At 44.2% G+C, this 19334-nt stretch overlaps 1 protein-coding gene across 1 annotated transcript in view; it reads right to left on the bottom strand.

The window, feature by feature from the left end:
• The window catches only part of Sctr (secretin receptor), a 62797-nt gene that overhangs the window by 5379 nt on the left and 38084 nt on the right, over nt 1-19334 (bottom strand). Inside the window, exons 5-11 of the mRNA XM_027936801.2 lie at nt 14682-14779; nt 13490-13622; nt 12505-12658; nt 5203-5263; nt 3417-3486; nt 1948-2039; nt 267-393 (exon numbers count right to left, since the gene is read on the bottom strand). Coding sequence (XP_027792602.2) covers nt 267-393; nt 1948-2039; nt 3417-3486; nt 5203-5263; nt 12505-12658; nt 13490-13622; nt 14682-14779 — 735 coding nt within the window. The remainder of the gene's footprint in view (nt 1-266; nt 394-1947; nt 2040-3416; nt 3487-5202; nt 5264-12504; nt 12659-13489; nt 13623-14681; nt 14780-19334) is intronic.

The following is a 19334-nucleotide window of genomic DNA, read 5'->3' as shown; positions in this document are numbered from 1 at the left end:
TGGCTTTTCCTTTTTGTGGTCCCTGCAGTCAGTCTCTGTCTCTCTTAGTTCCATCTCCCACCCTCATTTGACTGGTGGGGACTTCGAGTCCCACTCAGGGTCACAAAGCACAGGCAGTCCTATGGGTCTCCACCAAATGAGGTCTCTTCCCAGGTCTCCACTGACCATCAGCACTGGCTGACTTGCTGTCACGGACCCCTCTGCTTCTCTCAGAGGAAATAGAAAACTTGCCCTTTTCACCAGCAGCCACAGACCCCAAAGCTCACCTGGAATGAGCCAAGGGCCAATTCAAAAAACAGCTGGACCTCCATAGCATCCTCGGGGGAGAAGGCGAAGACGATGTAGTGGACACCGAAGAGGGGAATCAGCAGGAGGGTGGACTTGGCCAGGCGCCTGGGGACACAGGGACACACTGTCACTCCTGTGCTGCCTCCCTCCGGCCCCCCTCCTGTCAGCAAGGGCATATCTCATCTAGTGCCCATTTGCATAGAGCTTGGCCCCAGTGTCCCCAAACTATTTTGTTTTTCTGCATTTTTTTTTTCATTTGTTTTTGTTTGGTTGTGTCGTGCTGTGGATCAAACCTCGCATGCCAGGCAAGCGTTCTCCCACTGAGCCAGGCCCCCGGCTCCTGTTTTCATCATTTTGGAAAATTCCTAACTCCCACGCAGCCCGCACTCAGACACAACACTCGGCAACACGTGATCTACCCCAGGACTTTCTGATCATGGGTCTCATCAGTAAATACATAAACAGCCCCTCAAATAACTTCTGTTTATAAATTATATATGTGTGTTACAGTCACTCTGTGTCTAACTTAAGCTGAGCACACCCAGCTTTGTTTTCTTAGGTAATAAATACCTATGGGGAGAAGTTCTTGTGTTTTCTTCCAAGATCAGTGTCGCCAACTTTAGCAAATAAAAATACAAGATACCCAGTCGAATTTGAATTTCATATACACAATGGAAAAGTTAGAGGGAATAAGTCCTTAAAAAAAACCAAACTATTTGTTGTTTATCCAAAATGCAAATGTGACTGGGCATCCTGTATTTTATCTGGTAACTTTACCCTGACCTCCAGCTCTACCTGACTTCAGAGCCTGTCGCTCCAGGGATGTTGTGGGGAGTCTGACAGGATCCTGGCTACTGAGAGACTCTCAGAACTCAACAGTCATGGAGAAAGACTCCATTAGATGCCAACTTGTCCTTACCATATCATATCTTGGAGGCTGCTGCCTCCTCACTCATATGTTGAAGCTAAAACCACCAGGATGCAATCGTATTTTGGCACAGGGTCTTTAAAGAGGTGATTAAGTTAAAACGAGGCCATTAGGATTGACCACTGTACAATTCAACTGTGTCCTTATGAGAAAAGGAAGTTTGGGCCACAGAGTTGGATGCCTGTGCACAGAGAGGAGACCACGTGAGGACACAGGGCAAAGGTGACCATCTACAAGCCACAGAGAGACACCTCAGAAGACATTTAGCCTTGATCTTGGACTTCCAGGCTCCAGAACTGTGGGAAAGTACATTTCTGTTGTTTAAGCCCCTAGTTTGTGGTTATTTTCTTAATGGCAGCCCTGGCAGACTAACACATCTTCTTTAACATCTTAAAAGGTTTTAAGTATTTTTGATATACCTGAAAAATGTGATGAGAGCTAAGGTTATTCTCTCCTGAACAACATGCACAGCTACACAGATTGTCTGAATCTGGGTCCCTCGCCTGGCCTTAAGGGTCACATCTCTGCTTCCAGACTTCCTGGCTGAGATTTCTTGATTTTCCCACACCACAGTGTCTGAGGCTTCATAATCAGGCCCAATCCCCACCATTTCACTGGAACTCAGTCTATCACTTTTCTTTCTTTTTCTGGAAACAGTTGAGTAAACAGTAGGTACTCTGTAAATGCTTGCTGACAGTCAGAACATGCCTGGGTCTCTGCTTTCCACTTACTTATATTGGTTCACTTCGTTTCCTCCTGTTTCTTGAGTCCTAAGTTTTCTCATCAGGATTCTTAAAATGTTTATAAATAAGATGAAATTGATCTGCAAAACACAAGGCAGAAGGTGGGCTGAAGGTGTCTTGCTTTCTCAGATACTTCTCCTGGCCCTGTCCCCTAGTCCTGAGGGTGGAGAAGACACTGCAGACAACACTGGGATGGCCCACCGTGCTGTTCACTCCTACCCCCCAGAATCCTTTCTAGAGGCAAAGGCTGGAGGAAACACCCCCTTCCACCCTAGCCTGCAGGGCTCTAGACTTGCTCAGCCTCTGGGCAGATCATTCATATTCTCAGTGCTTTGGAATCCCCCTGGGGTATTGAAAAAGGCAGGTGGCAGGCTGGGCCTGAGAGTCTGCATTTCTAATAAGCTCCCAGGGAGTGTCAAAGCTAACTTTCTTTCGCTCCATCTTCCTTTCTCCCTCCCTCCCTCCCTCCCTCCCTTCTTTCCTTCCTTCCTTCCTCCCTTCCTTCCTTCCTTCCTGTGTATGGTACTTGGAATTAAACCCAGGAATGCTCTAAATTCAGTTCTGAGAATTTAGGGTACATCCCCAAAGGTTATGGTTCAATAAGTCTGGTGTGGATCCAAGAATTTGCATTTTTAACAAGCTCCCAGCTAGAGCTGCAGTTGCTGGTCTAGAACCACACTTTAAAAACGGCTGTTTCACAGCCTCTGGTCAGTTTGCAGCTCAATCACCACCTCCAGGAAGCTACCCTTGATTGCCACTCATTCCTTATTATTGTATGTTACTTTGCCAGTGGCAGTGCCATTGCTAAGCATGCTTGAGGCCCTGGGTAGAATAAAAGGCCAAATGCTTGCATCTGTTAAGCCTTCTACCAACTTGACCATAACTTCCTGAAGGGCAGGAATGGAGTTTGGACTTTCTTTCTCTGTGTGTGTGTGTGGGAGGGTGGGGGGGATACTTGGGATTGAACCCAGGGGTGCTCTACCACTGAGCTACATCCTCAACCCTTTTTGATTTTTTATTTTGAGAAAGGGTCTGGCTAAATTGCAGAGGCTGCCTTGGCCTTCAGATTCTCTGGGATTATAGGCATGGGTCCTAGAGTCTCTTCATTTCTTTGGCGCTCTCTCTTCCCACCCTTGTGGCCCATGCTGGGAGGTTATTTGCTCATGTGGAAGCTCCTCTCCTTCCCTCCTCCCCCACCTACTCCAGCCCCATTTTACAGAAGGACAGTGAATCACCCAGCCCCTCACTCTCATTGTCCTCAGGAATTGCCAAGGGCTGGGAAAACACTTGCCACAAAACATAGGATTAGAGGCAACTAGGACTCATAGCCCAGCACTATTCCTTGGGGAACACTGGCATCTAGAGGAATCCCGCCTCCAGGTCCTCTACCCCCATGGGCCAGTCACTGTTTCCATCAGTCCCACTGGGCCCCAGCTCAGGGGAAGACAGCCACTCACCAGGATGGACAGAATCACAGGCCCTCGAATGACCCACCAGATGGAGGCATTGGCATTGATGTCCCAACACCTATGGGACGGAGGGAGGGAGGGACAAGGAGCACTGTCAGGAGGGGGAAGATGGACTAACCAGCCAATGCTGTTCCCCAGGCAACCTCGGACATAAAAGCCTCAGGTTTGTGGCCCGAGCCCTGCAGCTGTGTGCCCAGCACTGTTAGAACCTGCCCCTCTCCTGTAGCTATGAACACTGCTGGGGCACAGGGAGCAGCCACCTATCTCCATGGAATCTGCTGGAACCTAAGAGACCGGGGACCCCAGAATCCCAAAGTAGCTTGTCAGAATTCACTGGGGCTCACAGTGGCACACTCAGCTGTCAAAAGGGGCCAGGCAGAGAGCATTGGTGAGTGAGGTGGCACGGGTGACTGGCTTGGGACCTCAGGATCCCAGGACATCAGGCATGAGGGGAACCTGATCATCCAGAGATGCGCCTAGTCCAAGGCAACTGGAACACGGTTTAATTGGTTGGGTTTTTTGTTTTTGTTTTTTTTTCCACAAAGGAAATGAGAAGTGCTAATAGAACTTTCCATTTTTTTCTAGAGAGGTGGAAATTTTTTTCCCACAAAGAAAATGAGAAATTCTAATAGAACTTTCCATTTTGTTCTAGAAAGGTGGGAGGGTTTTTTTTTTTTTTTTTTTTTTTTTTTAAAGCAGGAGGCCACCTACTTCATTGCCCAGGGGGCCTCCAAACCCTGGGCTCAATCAAGCAATGCTGACTCCCTCTCCTGAGTTGCTGAAACTGCAGGTGTGCAACCTGTAATCAGCCAGATTTCTCATTATTTGGGGCAGAGTTTGAACTATAAGATACACACAAGCCTCTTCCACCAGCCCACTTCTTGACCTCCTGGCATCCTACCTACCATGCTGCCTCAAAATCATTTCCCCGTGCTCACCCTCAGGTGGGCCCCCTGGGCTTATTCCACCTGCACTTCACTCCTTTATAGATCAAGACCAGAGCTCTGGTTTGTCCAGGTCACTGCCACACCCTGGAGGTGAGAATCGTGCTACCCTCAGGGCTCTTAAACATGCAGGGGAGGGAGGTGTCCTCCACTGAGCAGCAGCTGCCTGGAGTACAGCAGTCCGGCCCCTGATCTAAGCACAGAGCTGACCCTGCAGGCACAAAGGCAGGGCGGCCAGGAGACTGCAGGTGTGGCCCATCTGGAAACACACATGGAGAGTGAGAAGCACAGCTCCAGAGACCTCGCCTGTGGCCTCTCATCTGAAACAGCAGGCCTTTCCTAGATAGCTCCTAGATAGCTCCAAGGGCTGGACCCCTGGGCAGAATCATGGAGCCTGTGGAGACAGTTGGTGGGTCCCCCCTCCTGAACTGGAATTGATTTGTATTAAAATATTAGTTTGTTAGAAGCTCAACCGTGCTGTTTGAAGAAAGGGACAATGTCAAGTATACCTCTCAGCATCCACAGGAGATGAGTTCCAGGATGCTCCACGGTACCAAAACCCACAGATGCTCAAGTCCCTTCAATAAGATCATATAGAATTTGCATATAATTCTACACATATTTTCCTGAACACTTTAGATGACTTAGAATACCTAATACAATGTAAATAGCTATCCTACTATATTGCTTAGGGAATAATGACAAGGACTAAAAGTCTGTACATCTTCAGTGCAGACAAATTTTTCATTTTTCAATTCAAGTTTGGCTGAATTGGTGGGGGGCGGAATTCTGTCTACAAATTCTTGGTAACTCTCCTTCCAACCGCTTACCCGATGTCTTCCAGAAAGTGCCTGGTGATAGCCCACGAAGCAACGAAAACAGCTGGAGAACCTGAGGGTTAAAAACAAATTGGGAAGGGGGAAGAGAGGACTCAGACTTCAACAGAGGAACAGGTCGACTCTAGCCCAGGTGCTGAGCCAGTGCCAAGATTTGGTTCCCACAGAAACCCCTTTGCCATCCTGTGTCTCTGTGTAGCCACATGCTTCAAAGGTGCTGGAATGTTCTGGGAGTGGAGGCAGGATTGGATGGATCCTGAAAGCTGCTTGGGGTTAGGAGTATCCTGGGAGCCTAGGCCAGACTCCAGAGGACCTCTGCAGAGGAGAGAGGGGGCTGGACCCCTGGGCAGAACCATGGAGCCTGTGGAGACAGTTGGTGGGTCCCCCCTCCCGAACTGGAATTGATTTTTATTAAAATATTGGTTTGTAAGAAGCTCAATCATCTAACTGGTAAGGTAAACCATCACTGCCATATTTACACAAAAATACACAGACAAGAGAAAATTTTCATGAATTTAAAAGATATAGGGAACATTTCCTGACCTCTGTTTAAAGACAGCAAACTGAGCTTATATATTTATTTCTCTTTTCCCCAAAGCCCCTCCAAAATGACAGCAAAGAGACAGAAATGGGTCCGGGGTTATAGTTCAGTGACAGAGTCCTTGCCTAGTGTGTGGGGGCCCTGGCTTCTATCCTCAATGCCACAGAAATAAAAAAGAAAAAAAAAAGTGGCATAATAAGAAGCACAAAGACTAGGAAGGAAGGGTGGAGTGGACAAGAGGTGTCACTACATTTAGGAACAGAGAAAGCTGATTGGGGAATGACAACTGGGTCCCAGCCCCCTCGCCTCACCACACCCCAAACGTAAAAGGATTCTTTCCTGGAGAACAGCCCCAGAAAAAAGGGGCCTAAAATCAACAGTGCTGGGGACCCTTCAGCACAGTGGCCACTTCAGCCCAGTCTCCCAGCCCCTCTCCAGCGCCTCTGGTCAGTTCCAAAGTGACTCAGCCAAAGTCAAGTCACCCACCTCTGATTACATAAAAGACTAGAAACAAAACAACCAGAGAAAAGGAACTCAGAGAAACAGACCATGCCAGGAGCAGAAGGAGCTTGAACAAATGACTCTTGGGAATATCATCAGAGGGACAGGAAAGATGGTGCCTACAAGATACAGACAGGATCCTGCAAACCAGGAGCAATCAGAGGGTAAGACAGAGGGCTTTGAAACTAAACACAGGGTGACCAAGTACAACATTCAAAAGATGGGTTGGGAGATAAAGACTAGGAATCTCCCAGAGAGCAGAGCAAAAAGACAATGGAATGCAAAGTAGGAAATTAGAAAATTAGAGGTTGTTTCCAGGCCATGCACCATCTGACTAAAAGGAGTTTCAGAAAAGAGAAAAAAATGAAGGAAAGAAATGATTCATCAGATAATCCAGGATCATCTTCAAGAAATGAGGACTTGAGAGTTTGCAGATGAAAGGGCCACCACATGCCAGCAAAATGAATGAAAGGAGACCCGCACTGGAGCACATCCCCCACCCGACATTGCAAACTACAGAGAGAAAATCCCCTATTTATTTGTTTGTTTGCTTATTTATTTTTTGCAGTGCTGGGGATGGAACCCGGGGCCTTGTGCATGCCAGGTAAGTGCTTCACCACTGAGCTACACCCCAGCCCTTGCATTTTATACATAGGAAGGTAAATAAAAAATCTCAAGAATGGCACGGCACCCCCCATAAAACTAGAGGTCAAAACACAAAGTCTTCGAAACTTGAGAGGAAAATGATTTTTTGACCTGATATTTTATGTCCAGCAAAATGACAAATTAGTTGTGAAAGTAGAATAAAGACATTTTCAGATGTGCGATGCAAAAAATAAAAAATATAAATAAATAAATAAAATGTTTCCTCCAGATCCTGTTTGTCAGACAGATACTGGAGGATGTGCTCCAACACAATGAGGGAGGAAATAAAAGAGAAGGAGACAAGAAATAAAGGAAATAGGATTTGTGACAGAAGGTGAAGAGAATTCTCTGCATGAAGATTAAGACAGCTGAGCAAGTCTAGGAAACCACCAGACCCAGTCAAGCAGGAGGGGACAAAAGCTCTAGAAAAAACAGTAGCAGATATATTGGGTTAAATAGCGCTGTACCCCCCAATCCAGGTCTAACTAGAACCTTGGAAGGTGCCCGTATTTGGAGTTAGGGTCGTGGTTAATGTAATTAGCTAAGATGAAGTCCTGTTGAATTGGGTGGGCCCCTACTCCAATTCAATTGGCACACTTAGAAGGCCAGAAGACATGCTGGGAGGAAATGTAGAGGAAGAAGACCACAGACAGACAGACAGACAGAAATGGGGGTGATGTGGCTATAAGCCAAGGAATGCCAAGGCCTTCCAGCTACCACCAGGAACAGGAGAGAGGCATGGACCAGATTGTCCCTCACAGTCAACCCTGCAAACCCCTTGATTTCAGACTTCTGATCTCCAGGACTGTGAAAGAGTAAATTTATGTTGTGCTGAGCCACCAACTTGGTGGCAATGTGTTAGGCAGCCATAGGAAATTAATACAGCAGGAACAAATGGAAAGAAACATAAAAGTTGTTGGAATTGAAGTGGAATCACCAGGTCAACCCTAACAAAAATAAATAAAGTTGGGAGGTTAGAAATAAAAGGTTCTTGCTCATAATTGCCTGATAGTGTCACAAAAGACTCTACCAGGACCGCAAGTTTGCACAGCGACTACAAGAAGTAATTCTACAAGGACATTTGCCCAGGGACTGTTCACCTTGGAGGGAGCCACTCTTGTTATTAGTCATCGTGGCCAAAGATTATATCTTATATAATCCTCCCTCTTTTTAAAACAAAACAAAACAAAACAAAACAAAAAACGCCTCCTGGTTTCAACTCTTTGAACAAAGTCACAGTTTACTGTGGCACACATATTCCCATTGCCAACGCCATTCCCCAAGAAATGTCATTGTTTTTTATTTCTCTGATTTTCTCAAAATTTAGGTTGACAAAACATATAGGCACTGAGATTTCCTGTTAACATTTGATGATTTGGAAAATAGTACTGGAGGGTTTTTCAGAGAATTCAGGAGAATCAATGAAAGTGATATAATAAAATATTGATAAGCAAATAAAAAAAACTCAACTCCAGGAAAAATAAAATGCTAAATAAATCGGAAGGATAATTGTTGTGTACTGAAAGGGTAAAGTTTCTAAGCTGCAAAGCCTGAGTTAAAATGTAAAGGACCAGGCATTGTAAACCTGCTTCAAACTGCAAAGCATGGGTTAAATTCCCGAGGCAGTTAAGACAATGCCCTACTGGCCATTTAGTTGATTTATGGCCTAAGATCCTGTGCAGTCCAGCACGTACACACCTCAGGGCCTAAACCAATCAGTTTAAATGTAACCCCCTCCTTAAGAATGACCTATCACTCCAGCCAGCCCTGTTCCCGCCAATGTATGTACTAATCAAGTCTAAGAATTGTTGTTTAACTTTCCCGCGGTGTATGGTGATTTGTTAAAGGAGACTGTGATGTATGTAAAGTCCCCGCCCTCCCCCAAAAAAGTGTACTTAAGCATTGTTCAACCCCGGCTCTGGGCTCTGGGCTGCTTTCCCTTCTCGAGTGGGCACGGAGCCCCAGCATGCTGGAATCTCAATAAACCCCCCCTGCTTATTGCATAAAGTCAGTCTCTTGGTGGTCTCTTCCTCCGGTGTTAGCTGGGCCCTTACAGTACCACTTGGCTCAGTAGTAAACAATATTTATGTAGATATGATCAAGTAGTAGGCAATATTAATTCACTAAACAATTCTGGGCTTGTGGTGAGACAGACAGTCCTGGCAGGCAGGGTGTGGCCAAGCAGGCTGCTCCCCTCAAGGCAGCTGGGAAACAGAGTGAGAGGAAGGGACTGGAGACAAGAGATAGTCCCCAAGGGCATGCTCCCAAGGACACACTCCTTCCAAGTACCCAGGTCCCACCTCCTACAGTTTGCACCATCTCCTGATAGTTCATTCAGCTATGAACCCATCAGTGGATTAATCCAGTGATGAGCCCTGATGATCCAGCATTTCCTAAAAGCCCTGAACTCTGCCGTACTGGGGACCAAGCCTTCAACCCATGAGGTTGCAGGGTTTGCAGGGGTCATTCCCTTACACCTGGGAACTTGATAGACATGCACAGAACTGGGTCCCACCCTACACCCACTGACTCAGAAACTTTAGGGCCCAGCAAGCCGGGTTGGACATGTGCCACCCCGCAGTGATTCTGAGGCAGAATCATCAGACCTACCACATGTTCAGGTTCATGGACCAAGTGGGAGCTTGGTTCATCTCCTAGAAAAGCTGAGCTATCATTCTTTTTGGGGCATAGCGTGATAGTTCAGACACTTTGAAAAACTAAAACCTTGAATAAGTATTAAAAACTTTAAATGGGTTCACTTCTTTTGACTCAGTAATCCAAATGCTGGGATTTTGTATTATAGAGGGAAAAAAGCTTTGCCCATAAAGTATTCATCACTGTGCTATTTCTAATAGTGAAGCTGGGTGCAGTGGTGCTGGGCTCCCTACTGCTTGGGAGGCTGAGGAGAGGGTCACTGAGCCCATGAGTTCAGGAGCAGCCTGGACAACATAGCGAGACCCTGTCTCAAAAAAAAAAATATATATATATACACACACACACACACACACACACACACACACACATAGTGAATACTTAGAAAAATGTGAAATGTCCAAATAATAGATATTTGGTCAAATGTATTTACAATGGTAATTTAAAATGTGGATGATTTGAAATAATTCAGAACATGCTTGTGTGTTCATGGGAAAGAAGCAAGACTCAAAATTCTTCATAAGAAATGACCACAACTACATGAGAAAAAAAAATTGCTAGTAGAATAAAGGCTGGAAGAAAATTCCAGAAAATGTTTGTATATGGGACTAGGATAAGTTTCCATATTTAAAAAGGATTTTTTTTTTCTTCTAATTTTACGGCAGCATGTACTCATTTAATTAACTTATCCCTGGGGAAGCCAGTACAAATTGAGGAGGGGGCCACTATTTTTGCATTTGAAAGTCTCCTCACACATTGAAATAATATTGCTCAACAGTAAGCCATACTTACATAGATATAATAATGTAAATATGATTTAACTGAATATTATGAATACCCACAATGGAAGAATGAGAGTAGTGGATAAAAAATTTTATATCCTTATCTTTCATCATAAGGAGGTAACCAATAATACTTCAAATCAAGAAAGAATAGCAGAGTCTTTAGAAACATGAGAGTAATTATTAGGAGGGACAGCTAAAAGAGCTGAATCCCTTCACCATCTCTTTGGGGCCTCACAGGCAGACAGGCCAGGAGAGAAGGGATCATTGTTTGTTTATGTGCTGTGTAGTCCCCAGCACCCAGCACAGGGTCTGGCATATAATAGATGCTTAATAAATACTTGAGCAAGAAAGAAATGTTCTCATTATTTCATGTAAGCCTCTTAAAAACCCCATGATAGAGATATCATCATAATGCTTCTGTTTTCCCATGCTGGGGATCAAACCCAGTGCCTCATATGCTAGGCAAGCATTCTATCACTGAACTAAGTCCCTAGCATTCACAGTGCAGTTTTGTCCCCTACTATACTACAAATTTACCATGGGCCATGGAATTGGTAAATTTTTTTGGTAACTTCTATCTTGGGGATAATTTTTTCCCATGTTTTTATAATCTCCAAACACAAAGAAGTGCTCAAAGATGTTGAGTAAATTTTGACCCTGGTATTGTAGAGGAAAAACTCTCCATGTCCACACAGCTAATCCTGGCAGATTTGGACTTCAAAGTTCAAAGAGCTGAGCTCCAAATTAGGTGCTTTTTGTCAGAATTAGCTGCATAAGACAAGTCCCTGGTCCCCAGGCCTCTGGGACTGCTGTCGGAGACAGACATCTGTACAGCCCTACAGCCCCTGCTGGCTGAGGGTCATGCGCTCATCAGGCTGCCAAGGTTTAGAAGCAGTGTACTCTGCCAGCTCAGGTGGCCTCCCTGCTGGTCTGATGGGGAGACCAGGCCCTTGCACATAAGGATTTAGACAAGCAGAAAAGGCACAGGAGGGCATTCCTGGCAGGAACCCTTCTTAATTAAAAGGAACAGGAAGAAACTGAATGAATCTAATGGCTGGGACACATACTGTCTTTGTAGGCCTGGGAATCATCACAGGAACCTGGCTCTCTGACTAGAACCCAGTGGGTAACTAACACATGTCTTTATCAAATGAATGATGGAAGGATGGATAGATGGGTGGGTGGATAGGTAAATGGATGGAAGTTTGTTAATGATAAAGTAAAAATTAAAAGGCTTTGGATGTTAACAAGCCTTGGTTTGGATCCTGGGTCTGCTCTTGTGTATGGTGTGAATTGAGCATAGTATGTTCCATCTCTGAGCTGAGGTCTCTGAGAAGCTTTTGAGGTGTTATGATGATTAAGTGATGCATATATGCCTGACCAGAAATGGAGTTCCTTGACCAGAAAGGCAAGGAGGAAGAGATGTAATGGGGGCCTGCAGGTGGCTATCTTGCTATCATTTCCCCTTTTATAAAATAAATGGTGAACTTCCTTCGGGAAGCCACGTGGTTTGAGCAGTTTATGCCAATCAGCATATTCCAGTCCTTCAGCCTCTATGATTGGGTCAAGGATGTGCATGTGATTGAAGAGGTCCAATCCAAGTGAATCTTAGAATATTTGTTGGGACTGCTGGGACATAGTCTTTCTTTCTCATTGGAGCTGGGTTATAAAAAGCCTGTAGCCCAAAAGCTATAGGCAATTACTCTGGGAGTTGCAGGTGAAGGATAAATCTGATGTTCTAAGAGACAGAAAGAATCACTGTTAAACTGCTAGATTCATCCTGGTCTAAAGTTGGCGATCCCCAGCCTTTTTAGTTGCATAAGCCAATTAATTTCTTTTATGTTTAAAGTCTACCTGAGCCAGACTTGACACTAGTAGTCAAAATCATCGTGATTCAGAAAGGAAGCAAGAAAGATGACATATAAATGGAAGATGAGGCCACAAGTATTGGGTGGAACCAAATTTTAAAAGGACTCAGATGCCAGAAATTGGTGCCCAATTTTAGCTATTATTTCCCACTCAACAGATAAACTAGAAAGAGCCAAACATCAAGCAACTTGCAGAAGATTACAGAAATTAGTTTAATGTGGAGCTGGATCAAGAAAAGAAATCCTTTCTACTTAGGGCCCTTTCCTGCGTGCTGCACAGACACCACACTGTGGAGAAACATACCCCATCCAAGGGCTATGAAACCCTGCAGGCACTTCCTTTCCGAGAAGAAGGAGATGACGAGGAGTGTGTGGAGGTAGAGGCCTTCCACCAGCAACCAGGCGTAGTTGGCCATGATGCAGTACTGGAAGAAGATCATAACCAGCTTACAGCCCACCTGGACAGAGAAAGGCAGGTGAGTCCAGGTCAGGTGGCCATGGCTTCCCTCTGGTGATCAACCCAAAAGGAAAAAGCTCCGGGTTATAGGAAGCAGGAGCCAGGCCACAGTGAGCCTCAAGTTTCGGAGCCAACTCCTGTGGCCTTCCTGTCAGAAGACCAAGCCCACAGCATTCTCTAGAGAGTAGAAGTCCACAGGCCCACATGGGTTTTGTCAAGATGGTCAATGAGCCATCCATAGGGAAGCAGTAACTGGGTTCAAATTCTGGAACTGGCTGCCAGACTTTATAAGGAAGAGTCTCCTTCAGTGGGAAAACTGCCCCATATTGCTCAACCCCTCTCATTTTTCTGATGAGGAAACTAGTTTAGAGAGGGAAGGAACTTCTGAGCCAAGGGTAACAAAACTCATTCCAAGCTCACTTTTCATGGAAATAATGAAGAAGGGGTGTGCCAACCACTGTTAGGAGGCATCATTGATGATGATTAAAATGGCCCTGACTTGTTCATTATACCTGGACTAGAAAATTCCAAATCCTGGCAGGGATGCCATAGTGTAGGGTTCTCCTGATGGAGTGACTTCTTTAACATTAAGAGGCAGCCCGAGACCTAGCGTAATCCCAGCATCTTGGGAGGCTGAGGCAGAAAGATCATGAGTTCAAAGCCAACCTCAGCAAAAGCAAGACTCTGTCTCTTAAAAAAACACAAAATAGGACTGGGGATGTGGCTCAGTGGTGGAGTACCCCTGAGTTCAACCCCGTTACCCACACAACCCCCCCCCCCCCAAAAAAAAAAGGCAGGCATAGCTGTACCCTAGGGGGCCCAGCCATGTTACCCTGTGGGTATCACAATAGGTGACGTCATCTGAGGAGAAGAGCACAGCGTCTTTGATGAAGTTGGACAGGGCACGCAGGATGAAGGACACGAAGAGGTGCATGTGGATGTAGTTGCGGGTGCAGTGGAGCCTCCTGGAGGGACAGATTGCAAGGCTATAGGGGCCAAAGCCAGGAGGGGCTGGAACTCAGCCAGGCCCTTCCTGACCCCAGCTCCTTCCAGTTCTCACCCGTCTCTGTGAATAGAACTGAATGAGAACCTGGGACCCCCAGGTGTCCAGTGTATTGTCTCATAACTGCAGTTTTTTTTTTTTTTTTTTTTTTTAAGCGAAGGTTGTAGGGGCAATGTACTTTCTGCCCTGACCTATCATTTTCTCCATCTCCCAGAATTGCTTCCTCTGCTGTAGGAACCAAAAATGTGGTTACTTATTCCCCTTCAGCTACAAAACTCAGTATTTCTCAAAGACAGCCCATTCTAGCTCTTGCGGAAGAAGACTCCGCCCTCCTCACGTTTGAGTCAGATTCGACCAATCAGCGCTCCATCCCTGACTGTACTGATTGGTTCGGAGGTTGAACACGTGATCCAAACTGAGCCTATGAGAACTCCCTTCCCAGGACTTTTGCTAGAACTGATGGGGAAGACGTTCACTTTGCCCTTGGCTTTACTGAGCTGATAGCACTTGCCTCCTCTAGTGGTTATCTTTATCATTTCTGAAGAAAGGCTGCCAGAGAATGAGGAAAGTCCAGAGCAGAGAAATGGAGGAAGACTTAGTTTTGCTGATGTCTCTGAGCATCTGCCTTACATCCAGCCATGCCTAAAGCATGTGCCCCTGAACTTGTCAATTATGTGGGTCAGGTCACCTTTGTTTTCTTCAGTTGTTTTGAGGCAGATTTCTGTCTTTTTCCTGCAACCAGGAGTCAAACTAGACACCTATAAAGTGTCTCTTATAGCATTGGGAGAATATTAGAAACAACATTTGTTAAAAAAAAAAAATCTGGCCACATTATCAGTAATGCTTAGCGAGTGTTGAATGAGTAAAGGAATGCAGTGGTCACAGGAACTTTATGTTTTGCCACAGGTGAGCTTTATATGGAGAGGCGACAAGCCAGCCCACCCACACCTTCCTCTTTCTGACCTGAGCAAGTAAGACCCAAAGTTGGCTGGAAGATGGAAAACCGGCAGCATGTTCTTACCGGAAAGCACAGAGGATGCTGAGAGCTACAAGGAGCATCACCAGGGAGGAGCTGTAGCCCACGGTGTACATGACCTTCAGCTTCAGCAGGTAGGCATGCTGCAGAGAGAGCCACGTATCAGCCAACCACCCACCTGCTGGCCCTTATGTGCCCCAGTGCCTCTTCTTCAGTCAGCTTGAGCCCAACTGTCCTGAGTGCTATTCCATTTGTGCCCCAAGGATGTCACATCACAAACTGGTAAGATCATAACAGCTTGACTTTAGAAAAATTTGGAGTATCCTCTAATGCCTATTCAAACTTGTACACTGTGTACAGAGCCCTTACCAACACTCTGAACTCAAGTCTTCTCTTGAATATGTAAGAATAAGGTGCTCACTGCCTTTTCAGGAAGTCATCTGGAGCATAACAGTGTAAAATGTTAGATTTTTTTTCTTATATGAAGCTAAAATTGGCTTTAATATTGCAGCTGTGAGTGCTTTTTCTTCCTTTTGGAGCCATTTAAATTAAATTCACCTTGAACATTAGATGTATTATATAGAAGAGTTAGGAAGATACAGAGAAGTCTATCATTTTCCAACAAAGCAGTTCTGCACATCTGTCCTTCACTTATCTTCTCGGCATTTATTCTGTGTTCTTAATCTCCTTCCACAATTCTTCATTATTTAGATCAATGAGTATGCTCTAGTTTGTCAATCTCCTTAGATAAGATACCCAGAACTACATAGCTTGAAAGCTCCAGATATATTCTCCAACAAGGAAGAAGCAGAATGGGACCACCACCTCCCTGATCCGCACACTGTGCTCCTCATAATACAGTCAATCGGGCATTTATTTGTTCAGTAGCCACTTCACACTGTTGGCTCATCTTTGATACCAATGTCCATAGACTGAAATGTGGGGCAAAAAGTTAAAATTTGACATAGAGAAATTGAAGACCTGCACTTAAGTTCTGAAAAATAAATTGTACAATGGTTTTTAAAAGAATCAAGTAAATGGAATTTAAAATGATAATTTTTTAGCAATCAAATTAACAAATATTTAAAAGCAATAACATTCTATTCAGATGAAAGTATAGTGGGAGTAAAACCTGCTTCCATCTCTCTGAAAGGTGATGTTAAGATTTCTATCAAGAGCCTTTGAAACATACATTTCCTTTGATCTTCCTTCTACTCCAAGAATTAATTCTATGAAAATACAGCTACTGTTCATATCTGCCAGTTTTGCATTCACAGATTCTACCAACCACGACTGAAATTTTTTTTTTAAAATTGCTTCTATACTAAGTAGTACTACAAATATTTTCTCTTGTTATTATTCCTTGTTATTATAATGTAGCATAACAACTACTTACACAGCATTTACACTGCATTAGGAATTACATATAATTTAGAGATGATTTAAGTGTACTGGAGAGGGCTGGAACTCAATGGTAAAAGTGCTTGCCTAGCATGTGCAAGGCCCCGGGTTTGATTCCCAGCAACACACACACACACACACACACACACACACACACAGGTTTAAAGTATATGGAAGGGTGTTCTTGGGTTTATGTACAAATACTACACTATTTTATATATAAGGACTTGAGCATACTGGGATATAGGTGTCTCTGGGGGTCCAGGACCCAATTTTCTGAGAATACTGCAAGATAATATAGTCAGAAAAAACAAAAGCTTATTTATATATAAAAATATTTCTTTCAGAACTATTGATTGATGGAAAAGAAACATACAACAACAGAAGAATAGTTAACTCAATTATTTTAAACTAAAATGACTTGAATATTATACCACTGTTAAAATGCTGGTTTCCAAAGTTTTCAAAGAAGTTGGGACATGTCGATGTATTGTGACAGGAAAAGGCAGATACATATTTTACATGGGCAGTATGATCCTAGCTATAAACGTAAAAAATGTTAGGCTGAATTATATGAAATTTTCTTTTTATGTAGATCAAAATAATTGGATATTAGCTATTCCATAGGGTTCAATCTCATGTATGTCTAGAAACAAGATTTTAAGGAGATATGTTGGATGTTAATAAGTGGTTAACTTTGAATCTTAGGTTTGGGAATAGAGCTATTTTATTTTGTATTTTATCTGTATTTTAAATTTTTCTATACTGGGTCAATGCTATTTATAACCAAAATAAAAGGTAATTCATTTTTAAATTAATTTGTTTATTTGGTACTGGGAATTAAACCTCACCACTGAGCCACATCCCCAGTCCTTTTTATTTTTTATTGCAACATAGTCTCACTAAGTTGTTTAGGGCCTGGCTAACTTTCTGAGGCTGACCTTGAACTTACAATTTCCCTGTTACTGCCATCTGAGTTGCCTGTATCCACCTAATTAATTTCTTAAGAAATCACAAGAATTGGATTGGGGAAACCTGGCTGATAGCTATTCATAGGAAAAGGCCCACGCTTGGGGCTGGGGATATAGCTCAATTGGTAGAGTGCTTGCTTTGCGTGCACAAGGCCCTGGATTCAGTTTCCAACAAAACACACACACACACACCACACACATACACACACAGAGACACACACAATAATAATAATAATAACAACAACAATAATGGCCCAATCTCTATGGAGTCACACAGGGTACCATAGAGAAAGAACATAGGCTTCAGAGCCAGGAGACAAGTGGCCTAAGCCCAGGACTGTTACTCACCAGCTGTGTGACCTAGGAGAAATTAATCAACTTCCCTAAGCCTCAGATTCTTCATCTGCCAAATGAAGTTAATCATATCTATGTTGTAGGCTTATTGGAAGAATGATGAGGTAAATAAGGTTATCAGGATATAGTATCCAGACAATGTCTGGCATTTAGAAGACTCTCAGTATATGGTAATTTTTCCCCACTCCACTCTATCATCTACCCTTCAAAATGAGTCAGCGGCATGAAATGGTAGGAAGTCTGAGGTATGAGGTAGCTGCTAAAAAAATTAGGCCTATTCTCAGTTACATTGATGGAGTGTTGAGAGCAGCTGGTTGCGCTGGAATGCTTGGAGTGTCATGTCCAGGTCGGGGATGTTATTTTAAGAGGCACATTAATAAACTGGAGCATTTCCGAAGGTATGAAAACATTTGGGTAAGTTATACCCACAGGGAGGAAAAAACAACTTAGGGGAGAAAATATCAGAATGATTGATGTGTAGAAGGCAAGATTTCACATGTAGTCTCCAGAGGGAAGAAGTTACCAGAAAATAAGTAGCTTTTGACTCAGAGTAATCATACATTTTTTGACAACAAGAAGTGACCTTGGATAGGATGGTTGCTAAAATGACACTGAACTTCCCTCCTGACCTAAATGCTCTCCCAGCAGCCAGGAGTCACCTCTCATGGATGAAACAAAGAGCCCTGATAGGCAGTGAGGTGCCTTAGATCAGTGTTTCCTAGAATTTGGGACCCATGAAATGTCAAACTGGGGACAACATGTCAATCAGGAATCTTGCTGCATACAGGATAAGCTCTGCAGCTGAGCACATAAGCCTCACTCCCAGGGATGCTTGGACCAGCCCGTGGGAGCCTAAGGAGGCTCAGGGTGACCCCTGAGAGTGTTGAGGCAGAATATTCTGCACTGTCCTGCGGCTGCAGTCATGGCCTGCCGGGTGATCTCTAGCCCAGCTCTCATGCCTTCCTTGATCTGCCAGGTCTCAGCCAGAAACAACCCAGCTCCCTGGAGTCCTAATGTGACCCTTGGCTCCTTGGCTCTTAACATCTGCAATTAAGCACAGATGCAGAAGACCTGGAGTTCAGAAACCCCCTGCTGCCTCTTTGGGGTCCAGTTGCCTGTCTCTTTGCTGTGCAGCCTGTCTGGGCCACCTTCTTGCTGTACCTTCTAGATCAGCTTCAGCAAAAGTTATGTATAAAGAGACAGAGAGTAAATATTTTAGGCTTTTGGTGCCATGCAGTCGCTTTTGCAACCTCTCAACTCTGTCCTTGCAAAAGTAGACTTGTGCAAATGGGCTTGGCCATGTTCCCATCAAACTGAATTAGCAAAAGCACTGGCGGTCCCTGCTTGAGGCAGGCAAGACATGCCTTGTCTCTCTGTCAATCCGGGTCCACTGTGGGCTTTCGTCAATAAATAGTGGTGTGTGCCAAGGAAGAATGTTGCAAGAAGACCAAGTAAGCTGTGTCTTCACCATCAATAGACAAAAGAAAAAGACATTTTAACAATAATAATTAGAAAAAAAGGATACTTCAAATCTCAGAGTAAAGCTCAAAGTCCATGCATTGAGGGTCATATCTGGAAACCCTTCCTGTCTTAGGGTTTTTGTTTGTTTGTTTGTTTGTTTTGGTCTCTTTTCATTTTGGCTTCTTGTTTTGGAGACAGGGTCTCACTAAATGGATGAGGCTGGCCTCAAACTTGAGATCCTCCTGAGGCCTGCTGGGTCACTGGAATTATATGCATGTGCCACCAGGCTCTGTTTTTTTTTTTTTTTTTAAATTTTAATTGTTACTATTTTTTGTAGCATGAGCTGAAGTCAACCTAGGTCTCCTTTCCACCATTCTTGAATAATTAACTTTCTGAGTTGAGTCCATAATTGTGCATTTGCCTCTGTGAAGTTTCAGCCCCTTGGTTTGGGATTTTATAGTTTCAACTCTGCCATACACATTGTGGTAAAGGCTCCAGGTTCTATTCTTTC

Source organism: Marmota flaviventris, chromosome 11 (genome assembly GCF_047511675.1).
Source record: "Marmota flaviventris isolate mMarFla1 chromosome 11, mMarFla1.hap1, whole genome shotgun sequence".
NCBI classification, from domain to species: Eukaryota; Metazoa; Chordata; class Mammalia; order Rodentia; family Sciuridae; genus Marmota; species Marmota flaviventris.
This window is presented reverse-complemented; position numbering and strand designations above follow the sequence as displayed.